Source organism: Musa acuminata, chromosome BXJ2-3, assembly GCF_036884655.1.
Source record: "Musa acuminata AAA Group cultivar baxijiao chromosome BXJ2-3, Cavendish_Baxijiao_AAA, whole genome shotgun sequence".
Lineage (NCBI taxonomy): Eukaryota > Viridiplantae > Streptophyta > Magnoliopsida > Zingiberales > Musaceae > Musa > Musa acuminata.
This window is the reverse complement of record NC_088340.1, coordinates 144,469-163,784: the sequence shown is the minus strand read 5'-3', so window position 1 is coordinate 163,784 and position 19,316 is coordinate 144,469. Positions and strand designations below refer to the sequence as shown.

Sequence of the window (19,316 nt, the reverse complement as noted above, 5' to 3'; positions counted from 1 at the left end):
CTAAGTTTTCTTGAACAAGTGCATCATCATCTACCGAAGCCTTGACTCTTTAACCTCACATACGACTCCAATAATTATTGAAACTATGTTAATGTATTGAAGTATTTTCATTTCTTCAATAAAGCTTCTTCTTTTCTTCAATAAAGCTCCTTTAATAAAGCTTCTTCAATAATTGTTCTTATCTTCTATTATTTTCTTCATGGTATCAGAGTAGTGAGAAAAACAAAGTTTCGCTCTTGCCTTTGGCCAACGACCAACGTCGTTGAGAAAAGCGAAGCTTCGCCCTTGTCTTCAGCCAACGACCAATGCCGCTGCAGCCACATTCCTAAGAGGCTCCACGGCCAATCCTCATCTTCCTCACCACGGTAGCCTTCGCTGATCAGCCAATAGTCGGTGGACTTAAGGAGAACGAAGGGTGGACTTAAGGAGAACGAAGGGAACACCTGTGCCCTCATAGCAACAACAATCACAACAGATCTTGCCCTACTCACAAAGTCTCTCGCTTATAAATCATTCTTTCCAACTATATGAGGAAATCTCTCTATTCTGTTGAGAGAAATCCTCTATTCTACTGAGGAAAATCCTTTCTCCTAATTTGTATAAATAGGAGAGGGAACATATTAATGTATTGAAGCATTTTCATTTCTTCAATAAAGCTTCTTCAATAATTGTTCTTATCTTCTATTATTTTCATCAATCATGCCTTCTTAATGCACTTCATGGTGGTACCATAGTCAGCCATACTCTTCTACTTCACCATTATTGCTAGTGCACCAAATTGGTAGAAAACCCAATGAAAGGATCAAGTCAAATTAACTAAGTCGAATAAATGGACTCATACCGACTTAAAAAGAATTTCGGGATCATATCCCATATTCTCTTAACCAACATACCTTAGTGAATAATAGTTCACTAAGGTATGGTTATAGTGGATATATTATAGTGAATAATTTGACTCATCCCTACTCGAATTGACAATACTACTCAGCCGGGGAAGTGAGGGGCATATGTTATAGTGGATATGATATGGTTAATACGTTAGTATTATATACAGTTAATGTGTCATCTTTTTAATCGCTAATGTCATATAGTACCCTATTGGGAAATCTTAGGGGCGACATCACATACGTAGTGGAAGAACAGAAAATAAAATCCCCAATTTCCAAAGATATATTGTCGTCGTATGAAGATTGATGCATAAAAATCTACGAAATAGAAAACCACATGTAAGATAGATTGTGTTACATAGGAATATACGGGAGAATAGGAGAAAAAGCAAAAATCTCTAGCCTATAAACTATTAAAACCCTCCTATTTATAAAAGTCCCCTATCAACTTAACCCTAATGGATCCTCCCCTATTGGGTATTGGATCTTCATCCAACCACACAAGTCTCTTAGATTAATAGATCTCTATCCAATAATCTCTCATGGGCTCTTATTGAATCTCATCCATATGATCCAATAATTCAGGGGCTTATTGGATATCTAATAAGATAAGGGCGTCGATGGATATCTCATATCCGAACCTCTACTTATCGCAATGTCTATCATATGTGCGTGTGACCCTCTAGGCTCAATATCGAGTTGGTTATGAGTCATACTCGTCATAACTCCTTTTGGCTCAGAAATTATTATCTCTATAATAATTCACTCGACTCATCGACTACGGAGATACTAGGCCACTACGTCGCAATCCCTAGAAGATACAAGGGAATCCAATCGATTGGACCTATTTGTCCTCAGTTACTGTGTACCTATAGTCTCTTATTCATCTAATATCCTAGAGACCGTATACCGGGCATGGTGCTGTCATACCCATATAGTTTTTACTCGAGTCCCGCTCTAATTGAATTCTCTTGGAGAACTCTTTCTCTCTCAATCCGAATGACCATAGCTAGAGATTTGTCTAAGCAAGAACATATGAGACATTTCTCTAAAGACACCGAGAGTGAATGATCCTCTATCGACACTCAAGAGCCCTCGTAAGGTTGACTATCGCTCCCGATGATCGGTTGTGTTAGATCTGAGATATCTAAACCTATAAGTCTGGTATCAAAGAGTGGAGCACTTGTATAGGACATCCTTGGTGTCTCAAGTCCAAGGTTCATATACACCATTGAGACTATGGAATCGTTGTTTGACAATAAGGTATCATCAACCATTCAGCATTCCGTAAGCAGATTAATCAGTGAACTCATTCCCCAATGAGCATCTATATTATATCCCTAGTATCCCTACATAATGAGCTATGAGACCAGCTGTATCCATGACCAGTTATCTAGATGTGTCTCTCGAGTAACCTATGATCGGAATTATTTAGGATCTATGTTTAAAGACGAATCAATCTCATTATCGTGATCTCATCATGATCTGATTCTTATTGCACGGATCCTAGGACATCACAATTTAAATATTAAAAATATATATATATAAGTAATAAATAATATAAAAATAATAAATATTAAAATATAATAAATAAAAAAGACCGGGTGTTAAATCATGATTAATTTGTAAAGTACCTACGACTAGCATACCCAACAATAGTAATCTTTATCTCTAGATAAATTATAGACATATATGTTGTAGTTAGATTTATGTGAATAACATAACTAATCGATAAATAGCATAATATTTATTATAAGCAATTGCCATTAACTAAGGGCAACCATCTTGAATGGATGGTGTAACACAGGACCGCCTAAGTACGTGCAAATTTTATTTTTAAAATAAGAGGCCCGCTAGACTAGTTCGACCTGTTTAACTAGTTTGGTTGATTGACTAAAAAAGAAATCATGTTAAATTTGTATTGGCTTCAACTCAAATAATTCAAAATAGACTTTCATGTCAGATTTGATGATCAAGAATCGACTTGTACTATTGCATATGATAAAATATTGATCTCACTATAATAAAATAAAAATAATCAAAATATAGTATCATATTACTATCATTACTTGATTGAATTAATCAAATGACAAACATAGTTTTGTTGCCCATGGTCGTGTACAGGGAGTGTTCAAACAGTTCGAACCGAACCGTTAAAGATCAAATCGAACCAAAAAAGAATTCGATTTAGTTACAGTAAGATATTCTAAACATTTTGAGACCTATCTAACAATTCAAAATCGGTTAATCCAATTTGATTAATCGATTTTTAATTTTAAATAATTTATAAAAATATATAAATTTAAAATGAACTGGTTGGATGAACCGGATCAATTTAATTAAATTGAATTAGAATTTTGATTCAACTGAATCGATATTCTAAAAAAAATATGTCACATATATCATTTGAAATATGCTTAAAGAAAAATTAAATATAGAAGGCAGAAAGGAATCAACAATAAGATAACACAAAGACAAAACTAAATTATTAATGAATCGGTTTGGATCGAACCAATTTGAAATTGATTCAGTTTAGGTTAGATTCAATTTTTGGATTCAATTTGAACACTCTATAACACTGAAACCCATCAGTGGAGCACCGAAAAGAATACCAAACCGACTCTGAAATCTTATATCTATGCGTTCAGATTTTGGATGGAAATATATAACATTAAATTTAAAGAAACAAAAACATAAATCACTAACGGAGATGTATACATGTAATTTATTTTTTTTCTAAATAAAAAAATTGTTTATGTTTTCAACAGGCATATATATATATATTATCCATTAAACTTAAATTTATAGGGATTAGTATTCATTTTGCTTATAATATTTAACTATTGTTGTAGGAGTGTGATATGACCGATAATAGCAGTCGTGTTTTGATCCGTTATGACCAACCGTTACGACGGTGGAAAAGTGGTAGGCCGTTATTAACAATTTAAACTGGTTTAATGTTGTTTCGGCCCCTTAAACCCGTTATAACGTCTTCGGGAAGCAAAACCCTCGTAAGACGTTCGCTCTCTCTCCGCGACAGCGGGCGGCCAACCTTCCTCGCCTTTCGTTCCTGGCTTATTATTCGGCCGAAGGCAGGCGAAGCTCGAGTCTCTTTTCTTCGCTTCCGACGTCGATCGCGCTTTTGTTTGTGCCTTCAGGTGTAAGAAGCTATCACCGTGCTCTGTTCCTGGTGTCGTCAAGCCGATGGCGGCTAGGGTTTGGAGGGGCTCTGCGAAGGACGCGTTGCTCAATAAGCTCAAATATATATACGGCGTGGGGCCAAGGCGATTTAGCGCGACCTTCGAAGCTGCCGCCGGTGGCGCTCCGAGGATCCCACATTCGTCTAAGAAGGTAAGGAGCCTTTTGCTCTCCTTAGCATTTCGTCGAACAGGTGGTTGACGGTTTGGTTTAGGTGCATTGCTAAAACGAATTACCGCGACGTAGTATTTTGTTCTTTAGGTAGTAAATGCTGTATTTTGCTAGATTTTTGACCTCATTCACGGAACACAGTGTTATACCATTTCCTGTCCGCTTCATTCAAACAAGTGCATACTGCTAACAAGATGGTATACTTGTTATGAATGATCGACTTCTGACTAAGTAGTGGAAATTTTGAGGTATGCGCTCCACGTTGGAAAAAAAAAAAAGGTCAGTAACATCTATAATTTTTCGTGTGCTGAGGAGTAATGATATTGTACGAGCACAAGTTGTCATGTTGATGATAATCAGAGATGCTAAGGATGCTTTCAGTTTTAGTTCCTAGTTGAAATTGATCATCCTTGCTCACCGTCTAAAACCTACTGATTGTCCTGTATAGTGCAAAAGGGTTTTCTGTCATAGAAATGCCTGCCTAAACTGAAACAAAATGTCAGCCATTTTAAGCTGAAATTGCTTGAAGTCTGCAGAGCAAATTAATGATGAAAATGATTTTGGTATGTCACTTAGCAAGTTTCATGTATCAAAAATGGTAGTTAGGTATTGGACAGAGATCAGAAAGAAGTAAATCAGCATAAAGGGCAAGTAACTAATTGATCCCAGTCAATATGAAAAAGTTTTTCATGCTGCCACCTTTATTTGCATTTTTTTACTTTGAAAATAAAACTAAATAAATGAGACGCTGACGAAAGAGCCTTGGTATTCCAGGGGAAAGAAAATTTGAGAGAACAATGTGTAAAGTTAGGAAAAGAAGAAAGAGAAGTGATAAGGAAAAAAGAAGATGACAGATTAAGATGCTAAGCGAGGAAGGAAAACTTTAGGGGCACTGTATCTAAAAACCTTGTTTATGCAGCTTGTGTAGAGAGAATGAGCACTTTAAAAGTTTCAATGACCTAGCTATGGATTTTATGGATTTGTTGACATCAAGTATATCCAAGGCACCTCTTTGGTGTTGTGGAAGTGCATACTAGATAGGATCAGCACAATTAGATGTTCAAAGCATACGCAATTAAATTGTCTTTGATTGTTGTATGGTATGAAATCCCCTTACACTAAGCCAGCCACTTCCTATATGGGTTGATCCAACTTATAGCTTTGCCAAGCAAATGCAATAGCTAGTTTGTTATTCATTATTGTACACAAGTGATGCCACATAAGTTGAAGAAAGACGACATCCATCTTTGTGCTAAGTTCTACCACAGCATCACGTGGGATTACCTAAAGCATGTGGCCCACGGGCAGTACTCATTTGTAAGAGTTACCTTAGACCTTTATCTCATGCAATGCGACTTGAACATAAAGGAAAAGGTTAGAAAGATAAACGTGTAGATAATGTCGTCATCACACGAAATGGGCAAGATAATCAGATCGCAAGCAACACAAAGCATCCAGCTTTTATTAGGCACAAAGTCTCTTGAAAGTGGGCTAAACAATCTCACACAAAGGGGGTTCCCAAAGCAAGTATAGGCCCAATGTTCACTTAGCACTTATGTGAAATGGAAAGTTAGCATACTAAAGACGTTGCAATATCCCTCTCTCAAACGTATAACCAATGCCCCATCCAATTCGGTGCCACCCATGGGTTCAAGGGTGTTGAGACAATTGACATTTCTCACCATAAGGCCATTAGCCAGGAATTGGCCTGTGCCACATGAGAACGAAGTTGTTTTGACTATTTTTTCCTCTGTACGACGTCGCACAACTAGAAACATTTTTGAGTTTTACAAGGTAGAAACAAAAAACAAAAATAAAAACATTGACAACAAATCAAAACGGGGCTATAGGTAGTACTTTTTGCCTTGTACAAGTTGTCTACGAGAAAACACTTGAAAACATCGAACCGAAAAGCGTCATGGACATGCATCGGACATCTTGGCTGCATTGCTCCATGACATTCTCCCTGACTTGTTCTTTCAATGCCTTAAAGTTTTCTTGTAGGCTACAAATTGATAATCCTTAGCTTTTAATGTGTTTCTCAACTTTTATTGTTGAGTTGTCGACTTTGGATTGCCCATTTTATCGTAACTCGCCATTGAGCTGGATCAGTTGGGGAAGTTGGTTGAATTGGAACTCTTCTCGTTGAATCTTTTGGATATGTTGGTCCGTAAGAGAAGAGCCTTTGGGCTTGCGTTTAAGCCCTTATGAGTTGTTACTCTACAAGAGCTTGATTGTTGCTTTACGGGATCGCATCTTTTCACAAGTACATCCTGAGCTAAATAAATGAACATCATTTTATTAATATGCATAAATTATAAATATTTATTATAATTTATTTTTTCATCAAAATACAAGTCAAAAGTAGCCCTATGCCTTATTGAGAAACATAGTGATGTTAATTCAAAAATAAATCCAACTGGCTCTACCTAGCGGTAGAGAAGGTCTAGTCTCCATTGGAATTCGATCTTGTGCTACTGGGAGGCTGCTCTGAAAATAAAAAAACAAAGAAATTTCAGTAATGCTGAGTAGGACCCCTATAAGTCAAGCGCTCCCCCAACAGTGGATGAAGAGGTTTTATCTTACCGGATGAGTTTGTGCTCTCCCAAGTGCGGATGGAGACAAACCCATAACACACTCCCAATAGCAAATAGAGTGGTGTCTCGCACCCGCTAAAGTGGGGACACATTCCTTCCAAGAGCGGATAACCAGTCGCCACATATGACGGCCCGCTAATTCCCGATGGGAATCGCCCTACTTGCCCTGGGCAGGGAAACAATATAATTTTATATTGGTCATGTCTATATCAGGATGAAATAATACATTGAAATATTTCTTTTGAACATCATTAATGTCAAATAATATTAGTTAGCCCTCAACTAACTTGAACTATAGTTCAATCAATTCAATTGAACTCGATTTAACTAGAACCTAACTGAATCAGTCTCTAATCCTTATTTAACCGATCTAGAATTACCCTAGACTACTATAATTTGAAACATATTAGGTTCAATTTAGGTTAAACAGACTTGAATAAGTAAAACCGTTTCAGAATCACCCTGAATCGGTCTAAACTAATCAAATCTGATTTGGTTCAATCAATGTTTGGGCTCAAATCAAACAAAATAAGGGTAATGGGCTAGATTGCATAATATTGGGCTAGGTTGGGTTTCAGAATCACCTTAAATTGGCTTAAACCGATCAAATATGATTTGGTTCAATCAATGTTTAGGCCCAAATCAAACAAAATAAGGGCAATAGACTAGACTACATAACACTGAGCTAGGTTGGTCCAGCCCATGTACCGGTCATGTGTTCTGCACATGATTGTGCATGCACCACATCAGGCTAAGCTAGCACATGGATTGGTCATGTGCACTGCACATGACCGCCCATGTTGGGTTTGGCTGAGCTAGCCTGTAGGTTGGGGTCGGATCTGCGGGTTGGGTCTTGTGGGCTGTGGCTGAGCCTGTTGGTTCATTTTAACTCAAATTCTAATCAATTCCTTCAATGCTGAATTATGACATCATAGAATTATAATTAAACATCTAATCATTAGCAATAAGTCATTAAAACATAATAAAAAAACAACAGATTGAAAAGATAAAACTGCATAAGGATGAAATAGTATTCTTATTCAAGTATTGTAGAAATCTAATAAAAATCAAATATCATGCATCCAAGATAAAAATTTTAGAAATGCATATGACATGAATAATTTTAACTCGTTTTAATCCCAAAATAAAAGTTTAAACCTTTAAAGGGATAAAAGAAGATTTTAGAAACTTCATATAACATGTTTTAATCCAATAATAAAGTTTTAGACATTTAAAGGAATAAAAGAATATTTTAGAACTACATATAACATGTCTTAATCCAAAAATAAAATTTTAAACATTTAAAGGAATCGAAGAAAGTTTTTATTTTTCAAGAAGGCTTGGAGAACCTCTCTCTCCTCAGTAAGATGCAACTCCTCATTTCTTTCGTTACTAGGCTCGCTTGATGAGGAATTAAGAGGAATCCCTTCCCTTAAATAGGAGGAGGTGAGCCCTTCACCTTAGGTATTTTTTTTTTTTATTTTCATATTTATTTAATATTTATTTTTGTTTAATTTGTTGACAAAAATAACATCACCCTACTTAGTAGTATGTAATATCACCTTTCTTGGTATATTGAATAATTATTTCCTAAATTTCATTAACAAGAAAGGAAATGAAAAATTATACCTAAAATAGGGATTTGATTACATTTCTCCCCTCCTTAAGGAACTTTGGTCCCCAAATTTAGTTTACCTCAATAAATAGATGAGGATACTACTCTCTCACATCTTCTCTTTCCTAAGTTGCATCTTGGTCCTTTATTAAGGGTATAACTTTATTCATTAGAACATGCTCTTTTCTTTCCTAGATCCAGATTGGTTGCTCTACGAAGGTGACATCATCTCTTAGCTACAGAGATTGATAAGACGTGACATAGGATGGATCCTTGATATATCTTCGGAGTATAAAGACGTGGAATACAACATGGATGCAAGCTAAAGCTTGGGGCAATGCCAATCTGTATGTCACAGGTCCAACTTTCTATAAGATCTCAAATGGGACAATGAATCTAGGGGCTAACTTCCCCCTTTAGCTAAACCTTATGACTCCCTTGGTTGGCGACACTTTCAATAAGACGTGACCACCAACTTTGAACTCCAGATTTCTTCGGCTTCGATTTGCATAACTTTTTTGGTGACTTTGGGTTGCTAATAATCTCTAATGTATAATTCGAACATTATCAGCATATCTTTAAATCAATAGAGGTTCAAAAAAATTTTATTCTCCCACCTCATCCTAGTACACAAGTGATTTGCACTTTCTCCGATAAAGAGCTTCAAATGGGGTCATCTGTATACTAGAATGATAGCTATTGTTATAAGCAAATTCAATTAGGTGCAAATGCTTATCCAAACTTTTACTAAAGTCCAATGCACAAGATCTTAAGAGCAAGGTATACAATTTCGAATAATATCGCCCGTATTGGGCGGTACGTACCGGTCCGTCAGCTGACCGGTACACGGACCGCCCGTTACTGAACGGTATATATATATGTATATGTATATATATATATATATATATATATATATATATATGTATATGTATATGTATATATATAAAAAAATCTTATGTGTGTGTGTGTGTGTGTATATATACACACACACACACACACACACACACCACACGCCGAGCAGTATCTCGAACGGTATATCGCTCGGCATACAGTATCATACCGTACCGAGCGAATGTCGAAACGTCGGTATGATACGATATTTCAAACCTTGCTTAAGAGGTCTTCAAGATTTTGTATTGTTCTCTTAGATTGACCATTTGCTTGGGGGTGAAAAGCTATATTAAATTTTAACTATGTGCCCAAGGATTTCTGTAGACTTCCTTAAAACTGAACCTTGGATCCCTATCAGAGATAATACTAATTGGCACCCCATGATATTGAATGATCTCTTTAACGTATAAACTTGCTAGTTTCTCCAAGGGATATTTCTTATTAATAGGGAGGAAGTGAGCAGATTTAGTGAATCTGTCTATTACTAAAATTCCATCATATCCTTTCGTAGTCTTTTCACAAAATCCATAGTGACTTGCTCCCACTTCCATTTAGGAATTAGAATCTTTTGCAATTTTTCCTTGGGTATTTGATGTTTTGCCTTTAGCTATTGGCAAACCAGACATTTAGAAATAAACTCTACCATGTCTCTTATATATATATATATATATATATATATATATATAAGTAAAAAAAAAAGGGGTGACGTCGCCTCTTTTCTGCCCATGTGGAGCAAAGGTGGGGAGACGAAATCGTTTCCTTCTCCCCGCACAAAAAAGGGCGATGAGGCAGCGGTGTCGTCGCCTCGTTTCTTTTGCCTGCGTGAGGAGAAGAAACGCCACCTCAACGACGCTCGCTTTCTTCTCCCTGGGATGTCGCCGAGGATTATTCTCCTTGTGCGGATAAGGAGAAGTCGCCGATGATGCCGAGGCCTTGTCGCCTCAGACGAGGAGGGAGAGCGGCGCCGGATCTCCAGGTTCTCCTCTTCTTTCTTCTTCCTCGACTAATACCACTCGGTAGTGGGCGGTGATGATCGATTTATAATGGTAATGGGGTGGAAACAGTCTCAATCAACGGTACTGCCCGGTAGCGAGTGATATTATTCGAAATTAAAATAATTGAAATAACCATTGAAGTTTTTTCTTTATTAACTAGTGTAATCATGGATATTCATCAAATATTCCACCTTTCTTAATTAGTAGGAGCATTTCTTCTTTGTGGACTTACCAAAAAAAATTCTTCTTTGTGGGATTTCTTTCATTCAGTAAATATTTGTTTTTATTTTTATTTTTTTATGCAAAGGGTAAGTAGCAAAGGTGGGACTCGAGCCCAGGATCTTGCGATAAACTGACAAAGTCTTTACCGCTAAATATTTGTTATTTAGTATTTTAGTTATACCTCTATCATATGTCATATTTTTTCTCTGTGAGCTCATTATTATCACCGTCAACCCTTGGTCCTCTTCGTGTGCTTTGCACATATAAAGATCCATGGGTATAAGAAGAAAGAAATATTAAACATGTGCCTAGATATAAATATGTATGCTTCCTTTTGAACATGTGACCTGATGTTCACATACATATATGTATGTATATTTGTATTTTCATGTCTGTGTGATGGTACACGTTTGAACATATGGTGCAGGTTCTCGTGTTTTGCTATATCTCAGCTATGTCATTTTATTTTTTTAAGTTTCAGAACCCCAATTAACTGTAATGTGGTACAAGAACATATGGATCCATAGTAGACTGCTTGTCATCTTTGCAGGGAAGGTTTTTAACTGGAACCATGATAGGCTTGGCTATAGCTGGAGGAGCTTATGTCAGTACTGTAGATGAAGCCACATATTGGTACACTTTTCCAGATTTTGATGTGTGCTAATTGAGATCCTGCTTTGGCATACTTTAAGTTGAATATTCATCAATAAGGATCATTTGTTATGAACTGTTTGGTGGGATTTGATAGTTGACATTTGATGTTCTAGGGCTTCTTCTTAGTGATGTGGCTAAGAATCTTCTTCTGTATTGCAAGTTAAAAATGTTTTATAATTCTCTTTTGTTTCTCGATGGTTTCTTACAATAATGTTAGATCTTACATGTTTGTGGAATTTATCTGTTTGTGTGATATGTCTTGTATCTAAACATTTATATGCACCTCTTTTGTGGCTTGTGCACTTCATAATTTTGCATATTTAGTTCATTCTTAGCCTTTTTTTTTTGCTTTTTCTTATATGTTTTCATTTGGTCCGATGATAGCAGTTTAAATTAATGCATAAGAGGAACTAGAGACTATTTGTGTTGCATGCTCTGGGTAAGAAATATCAATGTGGGATAAATTTTCACTACCACAAGTATTTTGTTGATAATCATATACACTGTTTCTATGTTGCAAGTGTGATTTAAATAAAGAATTCTGCTACAACATATTTCAGTCTTATAACTTCAGCTTTCTGGAATGCATTCTCTAATGATGGTAATTTGACCAAGATCATGGTTTATTATTCTCAGTACGATGGTGATGGCAGTGCTGCTATGGTGGTTGTTGTCACAATGATGTGAGGGTGTGGAAATTATGGAAACCATTTTTTTAGTTTTCCAAAGTCTAGTTTCCAGAATAAGAAACTATTTTAAATTAGTAATTTTTCTTAGAAAATTTTCTGGGGCTGGAAAAGTTTCCATTAGTAAACATGCCCTATATTCATTTGTTGCTCATTAAACATTAAGTTATTTTCCTTTGATTGAACACAGTAAGCTAAGAGTTCTTTCTGTTGCAATGGAAAATTTAGTTTCACGTTCTGGAAGTTCATAGCAAGCATTTGTAGAATAAGCTGCAAGCTGTTCTTGCAGGTGTTTGCCTTACTTTAATGACCTTGCAATCAGATTGAGATAACAGGTATTAGTTGGTTGACTATAGGTGAAGGATCATCAGCTTGATTTTTCTATAGACTGTTTTTTCCAAGGATTTTGTACTAAAGCCTAGATGACTGTTTCTTCTTGATGGTAAGCATTCCATGTTTCATTTATGGAGAAGCATCATGTTTTATTTTCATGCAACTATTTACTTCGCTAGTGGCACTTAATTGATTAAGAACTTATCATTTCCTTGGTTGAGGTCCATAATTTTGTTATTAATTATTCTCATTGTGGAATACCGCATGCTCTTTGTTGTGAAATGTGCATAAATTCTTACATTGTTTCCATGCACTGTACTGTCAAATTAATTAAAAGGCTGTTGATATGACCTATTTTGTCTCAAACTTTTTGTGTCTGGTATCTCTGTGTTTGACCTTACAGTGGGTGGCTGTTTAAGGCTACCAGGATTGTCAACCCATTTTTTGCACTGCTAGATGCAGAGGTTGCTCATCGTCTGGCAGTATCTGCTGCTGCTCATGGTTTTGTTCCCAGGGAAAAACGACCTGATCCGACAATATTAGGTCTTGAAGTCTGGGGACGGAAGTTTACTAATCCCATTGGACTAGCTGCTGGTTTTGATAAAAATGCTGAAGCCGTTGAAAGCTTATTAGGTTTAGGATTTGGTTTTGTTGAGGTTGGCTCAGTCACCCCCATGCCTCAAGAAGGAAATCCTAAGCCACGTATTTTCAGACTACCAAAGGAGGGGTAAGCATGTATGTTGCATCTACTTTTATAATACCCTAAGTGATCTATCACTTCTCGAACTTTCTGTGTTTGCTATTTTCCATGACACAGAATTGTTGCTAAAATAAAATTTGGTACTTGAAATATGTGTCTACCTGTATAAATTTGTGTGCCTGTTCTGGTGGCAGTGCTATAATAAACCGCTGTGGGTTCAATAGTGAAGGCATAGTGGTGGTTGCGAAGCGTCTTGGTGCCCAGCATGGTAAGAGGAAAATGGAAGAAACTTCAAGTACTTCCCCTTCATTGACCGAGGAAGTTAAGCATGGAGGGAAAGCAGGTCCTGGCATCTTGGGAGTCAATATTGGCAAGAACAAGACAAGTGAAGATGCTGCTTCTGATTATGTTCAAGGAGTTCATACTTTATCACAATATGCTGATTACTTGGTATTTTCTTGGTCATAGGCCCCAAATTAATTGTTTGATTTGTACATTTAGGTCAGTGTGTTTCAATCATATTCAGATGGTCTTGTTTTATGCTGTTTAACAATTTCATCATCCATGATTTTCTTATAACTTTAAACTTTTATATTACTGCATTCTTGCTTACTGTTTGTGCCTTTAGTTTTCAATTGTCACTTTAAGCTACATGTGAGTTAACTAAAATAATTTCATCTAAGGGGAAGTCATATGGGTTTATTTGTGTTATCATTGATACAAAATTTTCAGTCATGTATTTTTTGGACCGAAAAAGCTGATTTGAAGTACATTAACTAGATGGTAAGTATTTAACTTTTAGTTTCGCTGCTTTGAGGCTAAATTTGCACCCAGGTTAAGGTTTCTGGTGTCAGTACGAGAAGTTAGGAGGTTTTTAGCAATGGTTTTAAGTTTTAACATTATTGTGCATGTTCCGACCAAGGTTTAAAATACGAGTCTTATACAAGTTTTGTGCAACCTATCAGTTTGGTATGTACTGGACAATATAGTATGATATCAACTGGTATGCAAAATAATAATAATTGTAATTATCAAGAATTGCCATCTCATGCCACTGATAGTGTCGATTGTGCGATTGTGGCCCATACTGGCACATACTGTTTTTTGGAAAGTTGGCCAGAAAATAGCCAAAAAAATGTCTGAAAAATATAAAAACCCCTTTAAACCTAATTTTCCTAATTTAATTTAATTTTAATTCAATTTTAATAAGAATAAAGTCCAAATGAGTAATAAATGGTTTGTAATTATAGGTTTTTAGGTGCCTAAACTAAATAGAAAGACACTAATCACCACTAACTAGCTGTGATGAGGCAAAATTATTCTTAATTTCTGTCTAAGCTCTAAAGTATGATAATGGACCTATATGAGCCTAATATTAAGAGAAATATATTAATCAACCTTAATTATTCATAATAAGACACTAATAAATATATGTAATATACATATATGACTCAAGTCAGGCCCTTGCGGCTCAATCCATGCGCTTGTGGATTGGACCAAAGTTTGACGTGAGCCTTTAACAACCCTTGTTTTAGCTCGATTCGGGTATGACCAGTGGCCCATGGCAGCGCAGCACCCAGACCCATATGCTGCCTTGGCCATGGCCCGTTGTGGCTCGGCTAGTTGCCCTTGACACTAGGTCTAGGGTGATTTCATATTGGTTCAGACCAATTCAAGATGGTTTGATCTAGATTGGACCTATTTATGTCCAATTAGATCACTTTAGGATGATTCCAAATCTTTCTATAAGGATTTGATGTCGGTTCAGTTAAGTTTTAGCTGAATTGAGTTTGGTTCGAGTAAATTGGACCAATTCGGATAGGGTTCAAGCCAGTTAAGGGTTTATTTGGTTTTGACTCATGATGAGATTGATGATTTATTTGATATGTTTTGAATGAATTTATAAGGTAGAATTGTCTATGAGATCGTTACGATATGAGCCTTGATATGATATTAGGACCATTCTTGATCTTGTTGAGGATAAGAAGGCCAATATGCTAGTTGGACAATTCCCTTCGGTATCTAGCAAGGTATCATACTTGACAACTAGAAGGTTCCTTTCATTCATTGGTTGGATGAATGTGTTCCCACTCTGGACGTAGGAGATGAATTGGATGGACCTATAGAGGTTTGATGAGTGTACTACTACTAATTTGGATTTATGTATCTTGGACCAATGTTAGATTCAACAAAATTAATAGGTTAGTTATTCCATCAGATTAGATTGTGACAGGAACTTCTGAAATGAGGCCGGTCCTTGTCCCACTTCGGGCTCTAACCAATATATACCGGTCGATAAGAACCAAACCAGGAGAAATTGAATTCCTTGGTGTAATTATAATTACTAAGCAATAATGAGCCTAATTGTGGGAGAATAGTTAGTAGTTCATGAACTTGCTATCTAATCTTGTTTTTGGATGAAATTGAAGTTGCACAGGAATGTTAATTGTCTGCTACTTATTAGTTGAAGTGGTGTATGTGAATATCTAACTATTATTTTATTTTATTGATGCAAAATAGGACTTCTTGGGTAAGATATATTGGAGACACTCTCAATAACTTAGACTGGTTGAAACAGTTGGTTGGACATTAGTTGTCAGTTCTAAGATTGTTGGATGTAATTAATCAACTAGTTAAATTGGTTAAACCGTTAAAGATGATTGGACTAATCATGATAAACTAAACTTGGTCAATCAATGACTTAATTGTAAGAAACAGAAACCTACATGTAATATTAATGTGGACTGAGAATGTTGTATTTCTCTCGTATAACTTCTTATACTTTGTCGTTGATTCTTGCAAGAATTTTGTCAGGTATTAATGAGTTACATTAAATATTCTGTGAATTATCATGTCAATCACCTTGATAAGACATTAAGACCTAGATCCTATTGAACTAACACAAGGTTGAAGCCCTATCACAATTTAGGATCTAGTCGTAACCACTTAAGGTAACCACCCACTTCTCTCCTAGGAAAGGATGAGGGTGCCCATGGTTAGGGGCATTTTTGAAGGACATATTAAGTTTTATGAGTTATGACTACCCTCCAATTTTTTCCTACAAGGACTTTAAGTTTTCAGGCAAGAGAGAAGATGAGGGTTTTGGACTACTTGGCTTTAGTTTGTCTATTCATTTCCTGTCTGTTTTGAGTAACGTTCAATGTTGAAATTCCTTAACAGGGGTTTTCTATGAATGGATGTAATTGACTGTATTCTTAATCCTATTGAATTCTGGATGATGAACCCAGAATTTTAGTTTCTCATTTTTAATGCATGATCTCCAAGGAAGACTGCCATTTTTGATTTGGGTTTGCATAACATGATCTCATTGGATGACCTTGATCTAAAGCATTTGTATCATATCTTTCTGCTAATTGAGTATTATTTCAGGTTATAAACATTTCTTCACCAAATACTCCTGGTCTTCGCAAACTTCAGGGAAGAAAACAGCTCAAAGATCTAGTTAAAAAGGTTAAAAACTTGAAAAGTATTCTGTATGCTTTTACCTTCAAGAGTCTGTTCTTTGATCATTATGATTGGCATATAGGTGCAAGCTGCTCGTGATGAGATGCAATGGGCAGAGGAGGGACCACCACCCTTGGTTGTAAAAATTGCTCCAGACTTGTCTAAAGAGGACATTGAGGATATTGCAGCTGTAAGCTCTTTGATGATCCTATTTTGCCCCATTGTAAATAGCACATATGCTTATCATTGTATTTTATCTAATTTTAGGTTGCTGTTGCTCTCCACCTGGATGGACTGGTAAGCTTCTATAACTTTTTTTTTTGGGGCAAGATTCTATAATCCTCTTGAAGCCTTGCTTTTGTATTTTCAAATTAAAATAGACAATGTAGCTAATTAATGTTGGCTTCCCTTGTCAGAGGAATGCTGTGGAGGTGCTAGGTTATGATTTTTCACTTATAATGATTAGCTCCTATATGGTTTTTCGCACATGAGTTGATCTCGCTGTTAGACATACTCAATCGAGTGATTGTTCATTGTTTTCCTGTTTCTCCTCTTTCTTCTTGATCTTGTGTGATGTTAACTTTGAGGATCTTTACAGTCTTGGATGACAAAAGTTTTCGTAAAGTGCCTCATTTTCTCAATTACCAAGTTGTAGAACACGAATATTTGTAAACATTCTTTGAAATTAATTTCTCTGCAATTTTAGGGCAGCATATTTTTGGTGCAGACATAGAAACATGGACATTCTTATGCAGACATTTCTTATCAATTTTATCTAGAAATTTAAAGCAGGATTTATTTACCATTTGCTAAAGAAGTAATTTCTTTTATTAAGTTATGAACTTGGCTAGTGAATTATGAACTTGTAGGAAGCCTGCAGGTTCTTTTTCCTTAACCTTACTCTTTCTTTGCTTAGTTCTGTCTAGAAAAAATTCAATAACTAACTTGTCTAGTGTAATTATGGGCAATGCCTCCTCAGATCATATCAAATACAACAGTTTCGAGGCCTGATCCTGTAAGTAATCACCCATTAGCTGGAGAATCTGGGGGTTTAAGTGGAAAGCCACTCTTTGATATGTCCACCAACATTCTCAAGGAGATGTATATTCTCACTCGGGTACTTCCCCTCATTCTTATTTTTTTCAACTGGCAACTTTTACTTTGGCCCTGAATTTGTAAGCCATTTTTGTTGTTTTTTACCTATGACCACAACCAAATTCCATCTTTCCAACTTATTTGATAATGCTGACATTCCTCTTAATTTTGCAGGGGAAGATTCCACTCATAGGTTGCGGAGGCGTAAGCAGGTAATATGACATTATAGTTGAACCTAAATTTGCTGGTTGATTGGACAAAATCTCTTTTGAAGTTTGTTAAATATCTATTGAAATGCAGTGGTGAAGATGCATACAAGAAAATTCGAGCTGGAGCAACACTTGTCCAGCTGTATACAGCTTTTGCCTATGGTGGACCAGCATTAATTCCACAGATAAAGGTTTTTACTGCTACTGATATAGTTTGTAGTGTTTTAAGTAATTTGTACTTGAAAGTCCAAGTGTCCAACTTGTTTTCCATAACATATCAATGACAAAGTTTGCTTGCTAAATAGATGTGTAATTTGCTAAGTTGTAGGTTGGATGATATCAAAATGTTAATCTTTCAAATGAAATGACTTGTGACTTTAAATGAAATAGTGATTTGTGATTTTTTGCTTTTGATTCATCTTTTGTGCTTGATTTATTCTCTAGTTTCATGTACATTCATCTGTCAGATTTGTGTGTGGAGTTCTTGACTGAAAGCACCTGCTTATACTCTCGTTCTTTGTTTGATTGGTTAAGAAATGATCCACAGACCAGTTTTGTGCTATGCAGTTTTTTTGGTGATTAGTTGCTCATTGAGGTCATCTACATGTTTCATTTTTTGGCCATTTAGGTTTGTGGAGGGCACATTGATGAACTCAAAATATGTTTACCATTTGATTCCATAGAAAATAGTTGCCCGATTTATTTGACCCTAGACAGCAACATAGCATATTCTCGAACCAGACTATGGGGACCAACCAAGACCACATTAGCTTCCAATTCAAAATATTCAAAATTTCAAATAACCTGGCCACATAAAATTGACTCCTCGATTCTTAATTCTATCAATATGGAATACTGATAGACATAACTATGACAAACTCTATTATAGTAACTCGTCGATTGTGCTTTGCTTTCATTCATTTCTACTATTTAAAATAGCTTTTGCTGTTTCTGTGGATCTGCAAAATGAACTCCTGATGCAAGTTTTTTTATTATCAGGCTGAACTGGCGGAGTGCTTGGCAAAAGATGGTTTCAAGTCTGTTCAGGAAGCAGTCGGTGCAGATTGTAGATAAACATTGCAAAGTAAGTGCCAAGTAATGACTGCGGTGAATGCTTTTGCTGATTGCAAGCACCACACAACCGATTGATTGTCTTATGAGCCATCTTGTCTTAACAAGGTCAAAAGTACAACTTGCAAGGAATTAAGAGTTGGTGGTGCCACATGTGTTTGACTATCTAGTATCGGCTAATAAGCTGGCCTTGAATTCCGTTTTATCTCTTGGAACTTTGTTCCTTCAAAACTATGTAGTTTTATCTGTTACAGACAGCTTCCAAAGGCATACCAGGAGACCGTCAGATGACTCCAAAATTTTTGTAATGTTGCTTTTTTTTGTACCACCACCAAATAGTTTCATGATACAGATGGCAGAGCAGAGCGAGGGAAAAACTCTTTATGGCCCTTGAAAATGTGCGATTGCGTTGCATGAAACTAATGGAAGTTCTCACTCGTTATTACATAGTTGTGTACGTAATTAATTTGTCTTTGCTTATTTCGAATAATTATTATTCATCAGCATTGTATGTTTATGATATGATT

General features: G+C 36.1%; 1 protein-coding gene across 1 annotated transcript; it reads left to right on the top strand.

The window, feature by feature from the left end:
- Positions 1–3,892: 3,892 nt before the first annotated feature.
- LOC135606677 (dihydroorotate dehydrogenase (quinone), mitochondrial-like) lies at positions 3,893–19,234 on the top strand. The gene is made up of 11 exons (XM_065097736.1): positions 3,893–4,238; positions 11,127–11,209; positions 12,653–12,976; positions 13,144–13,399; positions 16,340–16,420; positions 16,497–16,604; positions 16,682–16,711; positions 17,394–17,531; positions 17,684–17,721; positions 17,810–17,909; positions 18,718–19,234. The coding sequence occupies exons 1-11, from the start codon at positions 4,092–4,094 to the stop codon at positions 18,790–18,792; spliced, it is 1,380 nt and encodes a 459-aa protein (XP_064953808.1). The 5' UTR covers positions 3,893–4,091; the 3' UTR covers positions 18,793–19,234.
- Positions 19,235–19,316: the final 82 nt, after the last annotated feature.